Genomic DNA, 13,794 nt, shown 5'->3' with positions numbered 1-13,794 from the left:
AACTACCTTCTCAGCATTCCTACCATAGTAGTGTAGACTTCAAATAACACCATTTCTAATTAGTTGCAGTGGAACACAAGTTATTGCATTGAACAGCATCGATATTTGGAGAAATGTCGATACCTGGAGAAATGAAGTGAACTTTATCCCATTATTTCAGCATTTCAGACTGAGTTAGAAATAAAATGACATAGGGGTCGATTATGCTTGCGATGATTCCGCATCCTCCGGGCCGCTGGAAGCCACCGCCAGCCTGGAGGATGCGGAATCACCGCTGCGGACCTTTAAAACACCCACCGCCAGATTATGATGGCGGTGGGATCAGCGGCGGACGGCAGGTCCGTCCGCCGCTGATCCGCGGGGTGTTGGCCGCAATTTGGTGGCGGTGTCTGCAAGACACCGCCAGCCAAATTACAATGGGTTTGGAAACATGCTTTTCCGCGGCGGATTTACCACCGTGGAAAAGCATGTGGACAATAGCTTCTGGGGGGCCCTTGCGGGCCCCCAGGGTGTCGGGGGTGGGGGTGCACATGGGGGTACCTATGGTACCCCCCAGCATTTGCATGTACAAGGCGGCAGGCACCGTGTGGTGTCTGCCGTTTTGTGCATGCAAATGGAAAGCATGCATATTTAACCTTGCGGCGGGTGCTGCTTAAAACAGCACCCGCCGCAATGTTAAATATACAGGATGTGACCGCCAGGGTGGCGGTCACATCCTAATTCGCACGGAGGGACCGCCGCTGCCCCTGCGGACGGTCCCTCCACCTAGAGGGTGGCGGAGGGACGCTGGTCCGTCCGCCATCCTAATAGGCCCCATAGTTTGGCAAATAGACAAGCGGGTTACTAAGCTTTGGTATCATTTCTTCTGGTGTACACACTATCTAACTACAGATTTTACAAATGTAGAATATCCCCAGGCACCAGATTGGGTCCAGAAGGTTTAAAATGGCATTGCTGCTGTGCACCAGTAGGTGACACCATGCAGCTTCTCATTGAAGTCTTCCATCACAAGAGTTTGGGGGGAAACATATGCATCAAACCATTTATAACCCGCTTATCACAACAGGTGATTTAAAAAAGAACAGATTGTCCACCAAATGCAAAAAGACCAAAAGGGCCAACAACTAACTGTTTGTAGTGCCCACTGCAAGGCTTTCCTGGTCCAGAAATAAAACAAACTTCAGGACATCCAACTGTTCTGCCTCAATGGATCCATATTATAGGTGCCAAACCAGGCCACATACTTGTCCCAGTGCCCGACACCTGGCAGCAAGGATGACATCCACAACTTGGGGAGGAATACCAAACTCCTTCAACCGCAACCACTCAATCTTTATACATTGAGCTGTGTACATTCAGGTGCAGGACCCTGCCCTGCTGCTGCGACAGGAAATTATCCCAAAGCGGTAGGTTGATCGGAGGATAAATGTTCATGTCCAGAAGTTCCAGGTACCACACCCTCCTGGCTCAATCTGAATCTGAAACAACCAAGATGACTGGGGCCCAGTTGCTCCTGATCTTCTTCAGTGCTCAGCGCAGGAGAGGCAGCAGAGGACAGATGTACATGAGTGCCATGTTCCACTCTATCTGGAATGCATCTTTGAGAGAGAACCTTCTTTGAAACTCCAGTGTGCAAATGTTTTGACACTGAACAGTCTCAACAGTGGTCAAAATATCTAGTCAAGATACTCTCCATTGTTGGAAGATGCCCTGTGCCATCTCGGGATGTTACCGACATTTGTGATCCACCATATGCTGATGGCTGAGTTTGTCTGCCCTAGCGTTGAAAGATTCCGCAAGGTGGTACACACTCTTGATGTTCCCGCCAACTCGAGGCAAGAAAAACGTTTGATCCAGGACCCCAACCCGCCCTGCTTGATGCAATACTACATAGCAGTTTTGTTGTCCATAAGAACCTGAACCAGCCTCTACTTGATGATGGTAGGAAGCTTTCAGCTTCGGGCAAATGGCCAACAAGTCCAGAATGTTGATGTGAAATTGGGTATCTTCTGATCTCCACCTCTCCCCTATGACCTCCCAAGTCTAGCAGCAACGCATCCATTGCCACCATCATTTGTGGGTTGGGCAGTGAGAAGGAACTGCCACTGATCCAAATGTGGTCGAAATGTCACCACTGAAGATCAATTGCAGTCTCCTCCAAAACCTCAATGTAATCCGACAGGTTCCCCTGACCCTAGAACAACTGCGACAGGTTCCACTGCACAGCTCACATATGCCAACTGGCATAGTCAACAAGCAAGATGCATGAAACCAAAAAGCCTCAGAGCCTCTTTCACTGAGACCCAGGGACTTGTTGTGATGGAAGAAATGCCTGAAACTGCACCATATCCAGAATGGCTCCGATGAAAGAGAACCTTTGCGAAGGAGTCAGGTGTGATTTTGGCATGTTGACAGTGAACCCCAATGATGTACGGAGGTACACCATCATCTGTCGAATGTTTCTGACTGACTGCGTTGAACCCACCATCACATATATTCATCAAGGTAAGAGAAAACTGAAGTCCCCAGTCTCCAAAGGTGTGCTGTGACCGCTGCCATCACTTTTGTGAAGACCCGTGTGAGGGCGATGGGGAGCAGGGCACATTGAAAATGCTCCTAGCCAACCCTCAACTGCAAGTAACATCCGTGGGACTGCAGGAGGGGAACATGAAAGTAGGCATCCTGAGATCCAAAGACATCATCCAGTCACTTGGATCTAGTGCAGACAGAACTTGGGTTAACGTGAGAATCATTAATTTATACTCCTCCTATGGGCGGAGAGCTCAAACTGGACAAAGGCCTCCATTCTTCTTTGGCACAAGGAAATAGTGGGAATAAGAGTTGGTCCCTATTTCTGTGACTGGAACTCTCTTTATGACTCCTTTGGCCAAAAAGGCATTCTCCATTTGATGCAGGATGGATAAGTGCTCATGTGAAAGCCGCTCTGATGTAGGCAGAAGATGTGGTGGAATGGAAAGGAATGGTAGGGCATAGCCATGTTGACCGATTTAAAGGCATCATCTTCAGATGTTGTTCATGAGGAAATGTGTGAACCTGTCTCCCACAGGGTGGTTGAGTGCCATTAAGGGCAAACTAAATCAGTTATGAGGCTGCTACTGTAGGCGTGAGGTACTGGGAAATTTATTGCCCCTGCTGGCCTGGATATCCCAGTGAGCAGGGCCACTGCTAATAAGCAAACCTCTGGAGTAGACTTCAAAGGTACAATTTTGCTGAGGAAATTGCCTAGCAGGAGTAGAGGGTCCCAGGAAACATGTTGTGGCCTGGCTCTCATTAAAATGACCCTAGAGAATAAACCTTCTCGTTAATCAGGCCAGTCGAAATGCATTTGCGAATCTGATTGTTGCAAATCTCCAGAGAAACCTCTGGATCTTATTAATTTGGGACACTGAAGCACCATTCTACTTTCATCTGCTCTGGCGAAGCAGGCAATAGACTCCAAACCAGACTGTATGATGCATTTGGCTGCATCCTGACCATGCTGGAGCCTATAATTTTAGGGACTTCAGGGCAAGATCTTAAAGACCATGTCAGAGAGTGTTGTCCGATTAAACAGCTAGCACTGACCAACTTCAGGGCTAGGTTAGCCAATGGAAACATTTTTCAAATGCCTCAATTCTGTTAGACTCGCTTTCTGGTATGGGGGTTGTAGGAAAAGAATTGGGGTTTACCCTACTGATGGAAGTTTGGATCACCAGACTTTCTGGTGTGGGGTGTTGTATTAAGAAATCAAAGTCACCTGACAGCCTGTAGAATCTGGCTACCTGCCTGTTCACCAGCGGCGGCCGGCACAGGTAAACGCAGTGGGGTGGTGAGGCGGGGTGGGGTGGGAGCGGCCATAAGTTGACAGATAATGGAATAGGTATAATTTTTTCTTTTCTCAGGGAACAGAGATTCCTTAACAGGCCTCTTCCTGTGCCATAAAATTGAGCATAGTATGGAGGTCTATTGGGACACCATTACCAGTTTTGGAGACAGGAAGCTTTACCACCAATTTAGAGTGAGAAGCATCCCTATAAAATTGTTTACTAAAAACTGGGGGTCTGATCAAGACTCACTCTGTCACTCCTGTTTATGTGAGGAAGAGACTCTGTCGCATATCCTCTTCGTCTGCCCCGCATACAAGGTGCCACGTAAAAAATGGCTCTAGCCAGTTTGCGCCAAAATGGGAACAAGATCCTCCCAAATGGCTTTGCTTATTATGAAATATGACACCAGCAAAGTCGTATTGGTGGCTATGGCAAAATATTGGAGCTGGACGTGGGCCATAAGAAGGATCAGGATGCAGGGCACTATGTAACTATGTAATTATGTATTTATGTAATCATCTTAACACTGTATATTCCACCATGTAACAGGGTCGCTGAGCTTGGTGCTCCAGTACTCTCTAATATAAACAGGTTAATATGTGCTTACTCCTTGTGAATCTCTTGTTGCATTTAATTGTGGGTCTATCCCTTGGCTATGACCTTATTTATCCTTGATGATACAAGTTTTTGTATGTACTGAGTCAAGATTTGAAATGGATTTTACTGATTTTATTCTTGATATTTTATATGTTTTATCAGCCAATTTGGTTTTTAAATGTTTTTTTGTACATATGTCTTTTATGATTGTTTATAATCGAATAAAGACTACTTGAATTGAATTGAACTGATAAATAAATAACATCTATTTTGTTGTCCGTCAACTTTCCCCCTACTGCGCCATGTGCCCCTCGCTTACCTGTGCCGGCCGCCGCTGCTGTTCACCTGTGGCAAGATCAAGGCTTAGCCCAAGTACCCAGTAATGTGTCAGTCACGGCTTTATAGAGAAGTAGCAGTAGTTCAGAGAAAGCCTGTCCAGGCTGTAGAACTTCAGTCAGAATGTTTGCCTTGACGTCCATAGAAAGAAGTTGTAAGTCCTATACCTCAGCTATGCAACATATCACCACAGCAAATAAAGCACACTCCTCCGTTGAAGGCCGGGGAAGGGAAACCATCCCTGTACCTAGTGAAGAGTCCAACACACTAGCCTCCACTAAATAAATGTAAAAATTGTTATCCTCATTGTGTGGGGGTAAATCATTCCCATCGTCTCTAGCATTATCATCGAAGGCTGGTTGAATATGGTCAGACTCAGACCCAAGAGATAGTTGAAGCTCTGAAGGGTGGCTCTGTGGTAAAAGCATTGTCGTATCTGAATCAGATTGTACAGAGACACGGTGCATTGGAGTGGATTTGGGACATGACCTCAGTCGAGGCAGAGATGAGTTCAGCTGGGGGTCAGACACAAATATTGGTATGGGGTACTCCTTGGGCCGGAGTCGATATCAAAGAGACCAGTGTGGATTTTTATGTCAGAGTCGAACTAGGGAGAGGATCTCAGGAGGCAGTGATGGCACTGATGGCTCGGAAGACAGATTTGCTGAAGGTAACCCAACTGAAGGCCTCCGCGGATCCTTGGGGCATGAAGGTTCACCACAGGCATTTGGTCTGCGCATTGGACTTCGAGTGGGAGGAGGACTTTTGTGATTTCTTACAGTGTTCAGTGATGTACATCTGCACTACATATATTCAGATTTCCTTTGGATTCATGAGGGCACACTGTTTGCACAACTTTGAGTCATGCCCTGAAACCAAACACCAGACACATATCTCATATGGGTCTTTCACAGCCATTTGCTTGTGACAGTCCGACACGGTTTAACCCCTGTTATTTTGTGAGGAAACATGTTCCCTTGCACACTGTTTTTTATTGGACAAAATGTAGAGAACAAACTAATCAACCAACAAGAGATGAACTGCAAATGAGCCCATGATCCAAGTACGAAGTCACGGAATGAAAGCAACTGAGGTCGTCGCTCAGAGGTGACACATATCTTGCGCTGTTTGTCACTTCTGGGGAAGAAACAAGTGAGTATGGAGCCGCATGGCACCATATACTGGCAAGTGGGAGCAATGATGTTTTAGGTCTTCAGGATACAGTCTAGGGTTGAGGGATATTGTAAAGGTGATCTGCAGTTAGAACTATCCATTAGAAATATATGGATTTTCTTAATCACATATTAAGCTAACTGATTAGATAAATGGAAATAAACTATTAATAAAAAAACTGAAACTATGGGTATATTTGTGTATGCAGCGTAGAGTACAAGATAATAAAGGCCAGTTTCCCAGATCCTTTGTTCCTCTACAGTCTTTCTGTGCATGCTGATAAGTTGTGCACACTGATAATAGCTATAGAAATCGTCTGTGTTCTACAGAACCTAAAGCATAATTTTGCAAAGAGTGTCAGAGTTCCCAGTTTATACACAAACTGCATTTACAGGCCTGAAAGAATAACATACTTGTCTTCCTAAGGAAAGTGACATTTCTTAGAATCAAACATTCGACTGTATACCAACGCCAATCAAATTTCAGCAAAGAAAGACAATAGAGCACATCATGGTCTTTCAGAACTGCCAACAATTGCAATGTGTGAGACTCCAGCATATAAATTCATCCTTTTGCACCTAATAGGTAAATTAAAATGTATTTATGCATAGGTATTAAAAACCATAACATTTCATAACAGGAATATAAATACATCGTTCTAAAATAGAGACATTTAATAAAAACAATAAAAATCTATTGTGGCAGTATTAAGACATAATATACTAAAAGAAAAAAGATTCCAAGATGAGCAGTTTCTCATGTTACAGTACAGCTAATATTGTTTTCTCAGCAGACTGTAAAAAATTGCTGTATCAGCAGTTCAGCATAGAATCTGATGGAATTAAACTCAATAGTATTGTCTGTTTGTAAGTTTGTACACTATGCTCATTAAATGAAGCTTTCAACATTGATTGTCGTTCTTCCACTAAAGCCAAGCACAGGCATACAATTAGAATAATTTTTTCTTTTCCTGATTTACACAATCTGCAGAGATACTCTGTGTTTGGCTTATTCCATCTTTTTCCAATGTTTTCTCCTGGGGTGCAAACATATTGGTAATGCACCAAAACAATTTCTAAAGAATGTGATCATGCTGCCTCCAGATACAGTTGTTGCTCAAGTGTCTTTTATCTATTAATCGAATCCCAGGCATGAGATCTGGTAGCCAGCAATTCCTTATCTTTAAAGAGTGATAGTTTCTTTAGTGAGAAGTTAACATACTTTTTGAAAACTGTTTTGAGAGTATGAATATTTCCATAGGTATTGAATTCCTAGCTCTTCAATTGATTGATTAAGATACCTACAAGCTGACACATCCATATTCTGTTGTAATTCCTGCCATAAAGCTTGGCATTGTTTATTGTCAGAAGATGACTTGATTCTATTCCAAGTTTATATATGGGCCCCTTTTCTGGTGAGCAATTGATTAACTAACCCCAACTTTAACCTTATCTGAGCTGGAGATGCACTTGGGGGAAGACAAAATAGTGATCCGAAAACCTTTGACAGATATGGGGCCCAATTACAATGCCGGTCGGACAAGCATCCAACCTGCATCGTTGTGGTAAAGGGACCAGCCGACAGGTAGTTGGAGGTCCCGACTGCCAAATTAGGATCCTATCTCCATGGAGGGGGTAGGAAACAGGCCTCTTTGCAGTAAGGCTTTTGCTGCGGCCCGGAAAAGGGCTGCAGCAAAAGTCCCAATGCCAAAAGTCATGTTTTTAAACTCCCTACGCCCTGTGGCAGGCACCATGCTGTGCCTGCCACACAATGCAGCGATATTTAGGGGGGACACCACATGTGTGCCCCAGGGGCCATAGTGGAGGGCAATGGGGAACAGAGCCCTGCTAGCAGCCCCCAAAAAGCCTCCCTTTAACAATGGAAGAACTGAAATGAAATGGCTGGCAGAAAGGTGGATCGCAATCCCCACAGCAGTGCCTGAGAATGCACCGCCTCCATTGTGGAGCAATGCGGTCGAGGAGAGGAGGCGTTGGATAGGGTACATGAGTTAGGATTATTTGGGCGCAAGATTGGAAGATTGCCATAGATGGGTAAGCAAGGTACAGAAAAGTGTTATGACTCTAAAGAAACAGAACTCGGTCTATCATAAGACAGGCAGCGCATGGTGCTGTGTTGCGTTATCTTGTGCCAGGGAGGCTTTCAATGGGTGGAGCATGGACGTCCCCACACAGTGCACCAGTGCTAGGAGGGATCAGAAGTGCACCATATCTTAGTTGATATGGAGTATTTCTGCTCTCTCCATTTCACGCAACGCAGTGCAGCAACTTTGCTTGTTGCCCTGCGTTGTGTGAAAACTTAGGGAATCTCCCTCCCTGTGTAGTAGACAACACATATAAAGACACTGTTCATGTTATAAAAAAGAAAGAGATTGTATAACTGAATTACAAAGACACAGCTCACATTATTGATCAAATGTACTATTCCTATGTTCTTCCAGTCCACAAATAGCTTTTTCCACCAGAAGCTAAACCCGAGAAGATTACCTGTCCGTTTTCCATGATTGCTGCAGGATACATAGCACTGCTGGGCCGCTCACGGTGAGCTGGTAACAGCATCACCATTTCTCGGGCATGACGGTACTTATCAGGCAGAGAAGGGGAGCCTAAACACAAGGAAAAGCATACCATTAGTGAGGCTATAAACAGGTGAAACTGAGCCTTGACCTGTTCACCTGTCTCACCTGCATCGATTAGGTCTTCCACTTCTGCTAATATTTACACTCTAAATAGGGTCGAGCAGACTTCTGACAATTTTGCAGATGTCTCATATCTGCCAAACTTTACATAACCCCACCCCAAGTAATTTTTGGTTGAAAAAAAGATTTTAAAGATGGAACATTCTACCAAAACCTGCACAGCTCCAAATATTGCCTGAGTTAGCTTTGATTAATTCTGAAGATCTGACAGCAATTTTGCTCTTACCTCGTGTGCTGGAGGGTGCAGAGTTGATCAGCTGGGATGGTGCAGAGTGCGTGGAGCTCAGGCTGGAGGTGGAGGGGCTGGCCTGGGATGAGGATAGCACAGACATATTGGTGATAGATCCCTGGTACCTTGAGTGAGGGTAGACAAGCTGCAGGGAAAATCAGAGACTTGAAGGAGGCTAGTCACTTGCTAATTAAATAACATATCTTGCACAGCTCCCAAAGTGTTTACCCTTTATGTAAAAGCAGAAGACCACACCCACCTGCATCTGGTATATATCCTCAGGGGGCTCGCCCACAGAGCCGTCGGTCAAGATGACCAAGTTCCCCGTCTCACTGGACGTGTGCGAGGAAAGCGAGGATGAGGAATGTCGGACAGAACTCAGCATGTTCAATGGACTGAAAAAAGAGAGAGAGAAGGACAATCTATTGACTGATCAAATTATCTTCATAAAATGTCAAGATGTAATAATCTATTTATTGTTTGTTTATTTAATTTATTTCTATTATTATGTTTTGTATAGCACTTACAAGGCCCTTTGGCGGCACAATGCTTTACATGGAAGCTTGGCAAAAAAATCACATGATGAACTAACAGTAGGTCAAATAGAGAGCTAGCAACATCATTAAAATAAAAATCTAAACATTAGTAAGTGAGGAGTTCATACAACACAAAAGAGGACATCTAACAGTCAATTAGAATGGTCAATTGATGCGTGAGCTTTACGTTTCCCAAGATTGCCTATTTTGGAAGTTGAGAGAAATTACACAAACAAAGGATCCCCAGGTAAATGATAGGAGATCTGGTGAAGTGGTTGTTCGTGCTTCATTCTGTTGGAAAAACAAATTGGTTCCACAGCATTTCTCCTGAACACAGATAATGGTGAGCTAGATCTACTGGAAATGAGAGACTGGGCTATGTCGAAGGCTGCTGTTGATCAATGCTTCATTGGAAGTCAGCAAGCAAGCACGATGGTGGAGTTCCTCATGTCTATCTATTTGTAAATTTTTCAGGGATAACTTATCAAAGGGATTTACCTCAGTAATACAGCTCAGATGCTTTTTTATTATGACATGGTATTTATACAACATTTGTTCGGTTTTGCTGTTAGATCCCTGGATCCGCATTAGAGCATGCTTAGCACAATGGCCGTGACTACCACTATGTTAGAAGGTTTACTGACATTCAGTCACATTAAAAAAACGAAAACTGTTAAGGTCAAACCTTTGATAAGGGGTTTTTCACGCCCCTCTCATTTCCACAAACATCTAAATGAGGCCCTTAATGTATCTTATGATGTTTGCTTTCTGAGTTCTGTTTACTCCTCAAGACATTCCAATCTTGAATTATCCTTTCAAATTAGGGAGGAATGCTAGTGATAAAAAAGTGTTTAAAATCTTTTTAAAAATTGCATTGATTTTATCCATTCGGCATTCATATCCAGATGATGTTCAATGATAAAGTTCATCAATATTAACTTTCTTTGCTTCCGCCCTCAATTAAAGTGCCCCCACACCAGTATTCACCAACGCTAAAAAATTAGGAAAGCTAGGAAGCTATACTGTTACCACACACAACAATGCTATGGGATGTAGGGGGTGCATTTAAGATCAATATTTGTATTGTCTTCTTTGGGTTCATTTTACTGCCTACCAGGAACCTCAACTTCTTAAATATTTCCGGAAAAAGAATGCCATTAAGGAAAATGGGTTGTTCTCCCTTAAAAAAATAGAAAATAGCAAAAGGTAGTCTCTGAAATATTTATCTGTAAATCCTAATCCCCATAAAATGTGGATCTTTTCACACATATAGTTGGTTTACATTTGTTCAGGACTTAACTCTGTCCGATAAACCACTAGGAGGTACTCTTTATCTGGTACATTGTCCTTTATTAGCCTTGTGTACATCTTTCTTAACTACTACAAAGAGGGGAGAAGAAATACTAACTTTGGAGATATAGCTACAGAGCTAATCAGCAGTGCATCACACATCCTCACCAAAAATGACTGTGCCAGGTATAGAACTTCTGGTGCCAGTGTACCCAGTTCTTGAACATTTCTGCCATTCACAGAATATTTGGGGTAAACCACAGGGTAGGATGGGTTATTAATGGAGATGGAAGGACCTGCAGATGAATAAGCCTAACTTCATGTTCAAGCTATATAACTTCTACTCAGAGGATGTTTACTCAAGATGTGAAATTTCAAAAACACAAAAAATCCTATTAACTAAAGCTGTCTAACAAATGGCACAGGTATGCATGACTCCAACCATGTTCTGACTAATAGCACCTGAGCCCCAAAGAGGATTCAGATAGGGTCGTTCCATTTAAACGCCCATAGCTGTTACATCAATTTGTCCTCGCCTGACACCAGTACAACACCTGGGACAGAAAAACAAGTTCCTTTCGGTAATAATCTTTCTGGTGGATGCGCTATCTAACTGTAGATTTCTCATCTTGTGAAAACCTTTGGTGTCAGACTGGATCCAGAGAAATTTCTTCAGCAATTTCCTTGTGCATCAATAGGTGTCATCAATATGTATCAATAGGTGGGTTCCCCCCAACAAGGATGTGGCATCAGGGTCCTTACACAGTCGCAGCTGATGTCAGTTTCTTTCTGATATCTGTCTGCACCCTTGGACACAGAGCCTTAGTAGTTAGATTTTTCCAGAATGCAGATGTCTAAGATTGAATCTTACTAGCGTGGAATAGAAGAGTTCATATCCCGGATAATGAAGGCGGGTGGGTCATTGAGGAATCTGTTATTAGATAGAATGTCGACCACAAAGACCGTTACCAAAGGTTAAGTAACTTGTTCTTCTGATGAATACCTCCAACCGCAGATTTCTCACCATGTGAAGAGATACCAAAGCAGTACCTCCCCAGTTGGTAGGTCTGTGGAATGGTTCAGACAAGGAAATCCTGCAGGACAAAATGGGCAAAATGCCCCTCCCATTGGACCTGACTAAGCAGGCTTCATTAATGTGTGAACTAATGCCCACATAGCAGCCGGGCAGATGTCTAAGACTGGCACACCATGCACCAGAGCACTGGTAGCAGCCTTTGATCTCACAGAATGAGCACAAGCAGATTTTGAAACACAAGACAATTTACCTATAGTTCTCCTCTGCAGAGCATTTCCCTTTTTTGCCCCCGAGAACCCTACAAAGAGTTGATCGGCCACCTGATGGTCCATGGTACAATCAATGTAAAGCTCTCTTTGGGTCTAGGTGATTAAGTCTCTCTTTCAATTTAGGTGGATGAGGTGTGGGGAGGAAAGTTGACAACTATGAGCAGAAGTGCCGCTTTAGTCCTGAGCACGCCCTTGTCTGGGAAGAAGGTATTAATTGGTTGATGACAGACAGTGCATGTAGTTCACTCATGAGACAGGCTTACATTATCCCTATCAAAAACGCTGTCTTTAAGGTGAGCAATCAAAGATGGAAGCTCTGTTTTGGCTCAAATGTGGTGCACATGAGAAAAGTGAGAACCAGACTTAGGTGCCGCTGAGGAATCCCAAATCGTGTTGTGGGAACATATGGGTCAGCTCTTTTAGAAAATGTATACAACAGGTGATATGAATAAAGAAGTCTTATAAGGTAAACGTAAAAAGGCATAATGAGCCAATAAGAAATCTTTAACTTTTGACAAAGCAAAGCCTTGGTGGGCTAGGGATAAGCAAAATAGTAATATGCCAGGCAACTGTGCCTCTAAAGGTTAAATATTTGTGGAAGAAAGCCAGAAAACAAACTTATCCCTGCCTCCCGTCTGGATTTTTTTATTTGGGAGACTCCTGCCTGCCAAGATGACACTCACTATTTCAGGGAGATCAAAAGCTATCAACTGACAAAACTCAATCTCCAAGAATAGAGGTCTAGTTTGTACAGGCTCAGGTGCAGGACTCTTCCCTGCTGCTTTGACAGGAGGTCCACCCGAAGGGGCAGCTCACAGATTACCTCAAACCAGCAACAATGCATCGGTCACAACAGTTAGCCAAGAATGGGGTAAGGAGAGAGGCCTGCCACTCGCCCAACTGCAGTTCAGTAGCCACCAATGCAGATCTTTTGCATTCTTCTCCAAAATCTGGATGGAATCCAAACTTTTCCCAGGTGCTGAGACTTCAGATCCAACTGCAGAGCTCACATATGCCACCTGGTATGGCCCAAGGCAGGATGCAAAGAGCCAAGTGGATATGAAGTCTCAGAGCCACTCTCACAGAGACCCAGATCAAGGGTTGAAACATCAGTATCATAGTTCAAATGTCAAGAACTCGATAAGGCGGAGTGAAGGCTCGATAGAGCATCATGTCCAAGGTGGTTCAGATGAAGTGGAGCCTCTTGAAGGAGTCAGGTGTGATTTCGGTATGGTGATGAAAAACACTAGCAATACCAACAGGTTGGTTGTCATCTGAAGGTGATCTATGACTGTTTGAAGGGAAACCTGCCTTGAGCAACCAGTCATTGCGGTATGGGAAGACTGGTGTGTCCACCTCAAAAGGTAGGCAGTGACCACCACCATTACCTCCGTAAACAAACAAGGTACACTGGTAACGCCAAAGGGAAGCACTGATAATTGAAAGTACTGATGGCCTACCTGAATCCTCAGGTAAAGCCTGTGGGACATCAGGGCAGGGATGTAGTAATAGGCATTGTGCAGTTCTACCATCTCCTGGATCCAGGGCAGATAGAACTTGGGCCAGGGTGAGGATTTTTGAATGTTTCCTTAGTGAGGAAAATGTTCAGAAGGCGAAGATTGAGGATATGGTGGAGGCCTCCCTCCTTCTTCGGCACCAGTAAGTAATGGGAGTAACAACCAGTCCTGACATTCTAATGCCGGCACCCTCTCTATGGCTTCCTTGTCCAAAAGAGCTTTAACTTGCCCTTGCAGTATGGATAAGTGGTCATCGAAAAGGCATTGA

The 13,794-nt window shown here is 43.9% G+C and overlaps 1 protein-coding gene across 1 annotated transcript in view; it reads right to left on the bottom strand.

Moving 5' to 3' along the window:
* The window catches only part of DOCK3 (dedicator of cytokinesis 3), a 1,414,611-nt gene that overhangs the window by 47,891 nt on the left and 1,352,926 nt on the right, over positions 1-13,794 (bottom strand). The window contains exons 48-50 of the mRNA XM_086938817.1: positions 9,138-9,273; positions 8,876-9,023; positions 8,438-8,556 (exon numbers count right to left, since the gene is read on the bottom strand). Of these exons, the coding sequence (XP_086794943.1) occupies positions 8,438-8,556; positions 8,876-9,023; positions 9,138-9,273 (403 nt within the window). The remainder of the gene's footprint in view (positions 1-8,437; positions 8,557-8,875; positions 9,024-9,137; positions 9,274-13,794) is intronic.

This window comes from Lissotriton vulgaris, chromosome 9, assembly GCF_964263255.1.
Source record: "Lissotriton vulgaris chromosome 9, aLisVul1.2, whole genome shotgun sequence".
NCBI classification, from domain to species: domain Eukaryota; kingdom Metazoa; phylum Chordata; class Amphibia; order Caudata; family Salamandridae; genus Lissotriton; species Lissotriton vulgaris.
The sequence above is the reverse complement of the archived record's forward strand: the minus strand, read 5'-3'. Positions and strand labels throughout refer to the sequence as shown.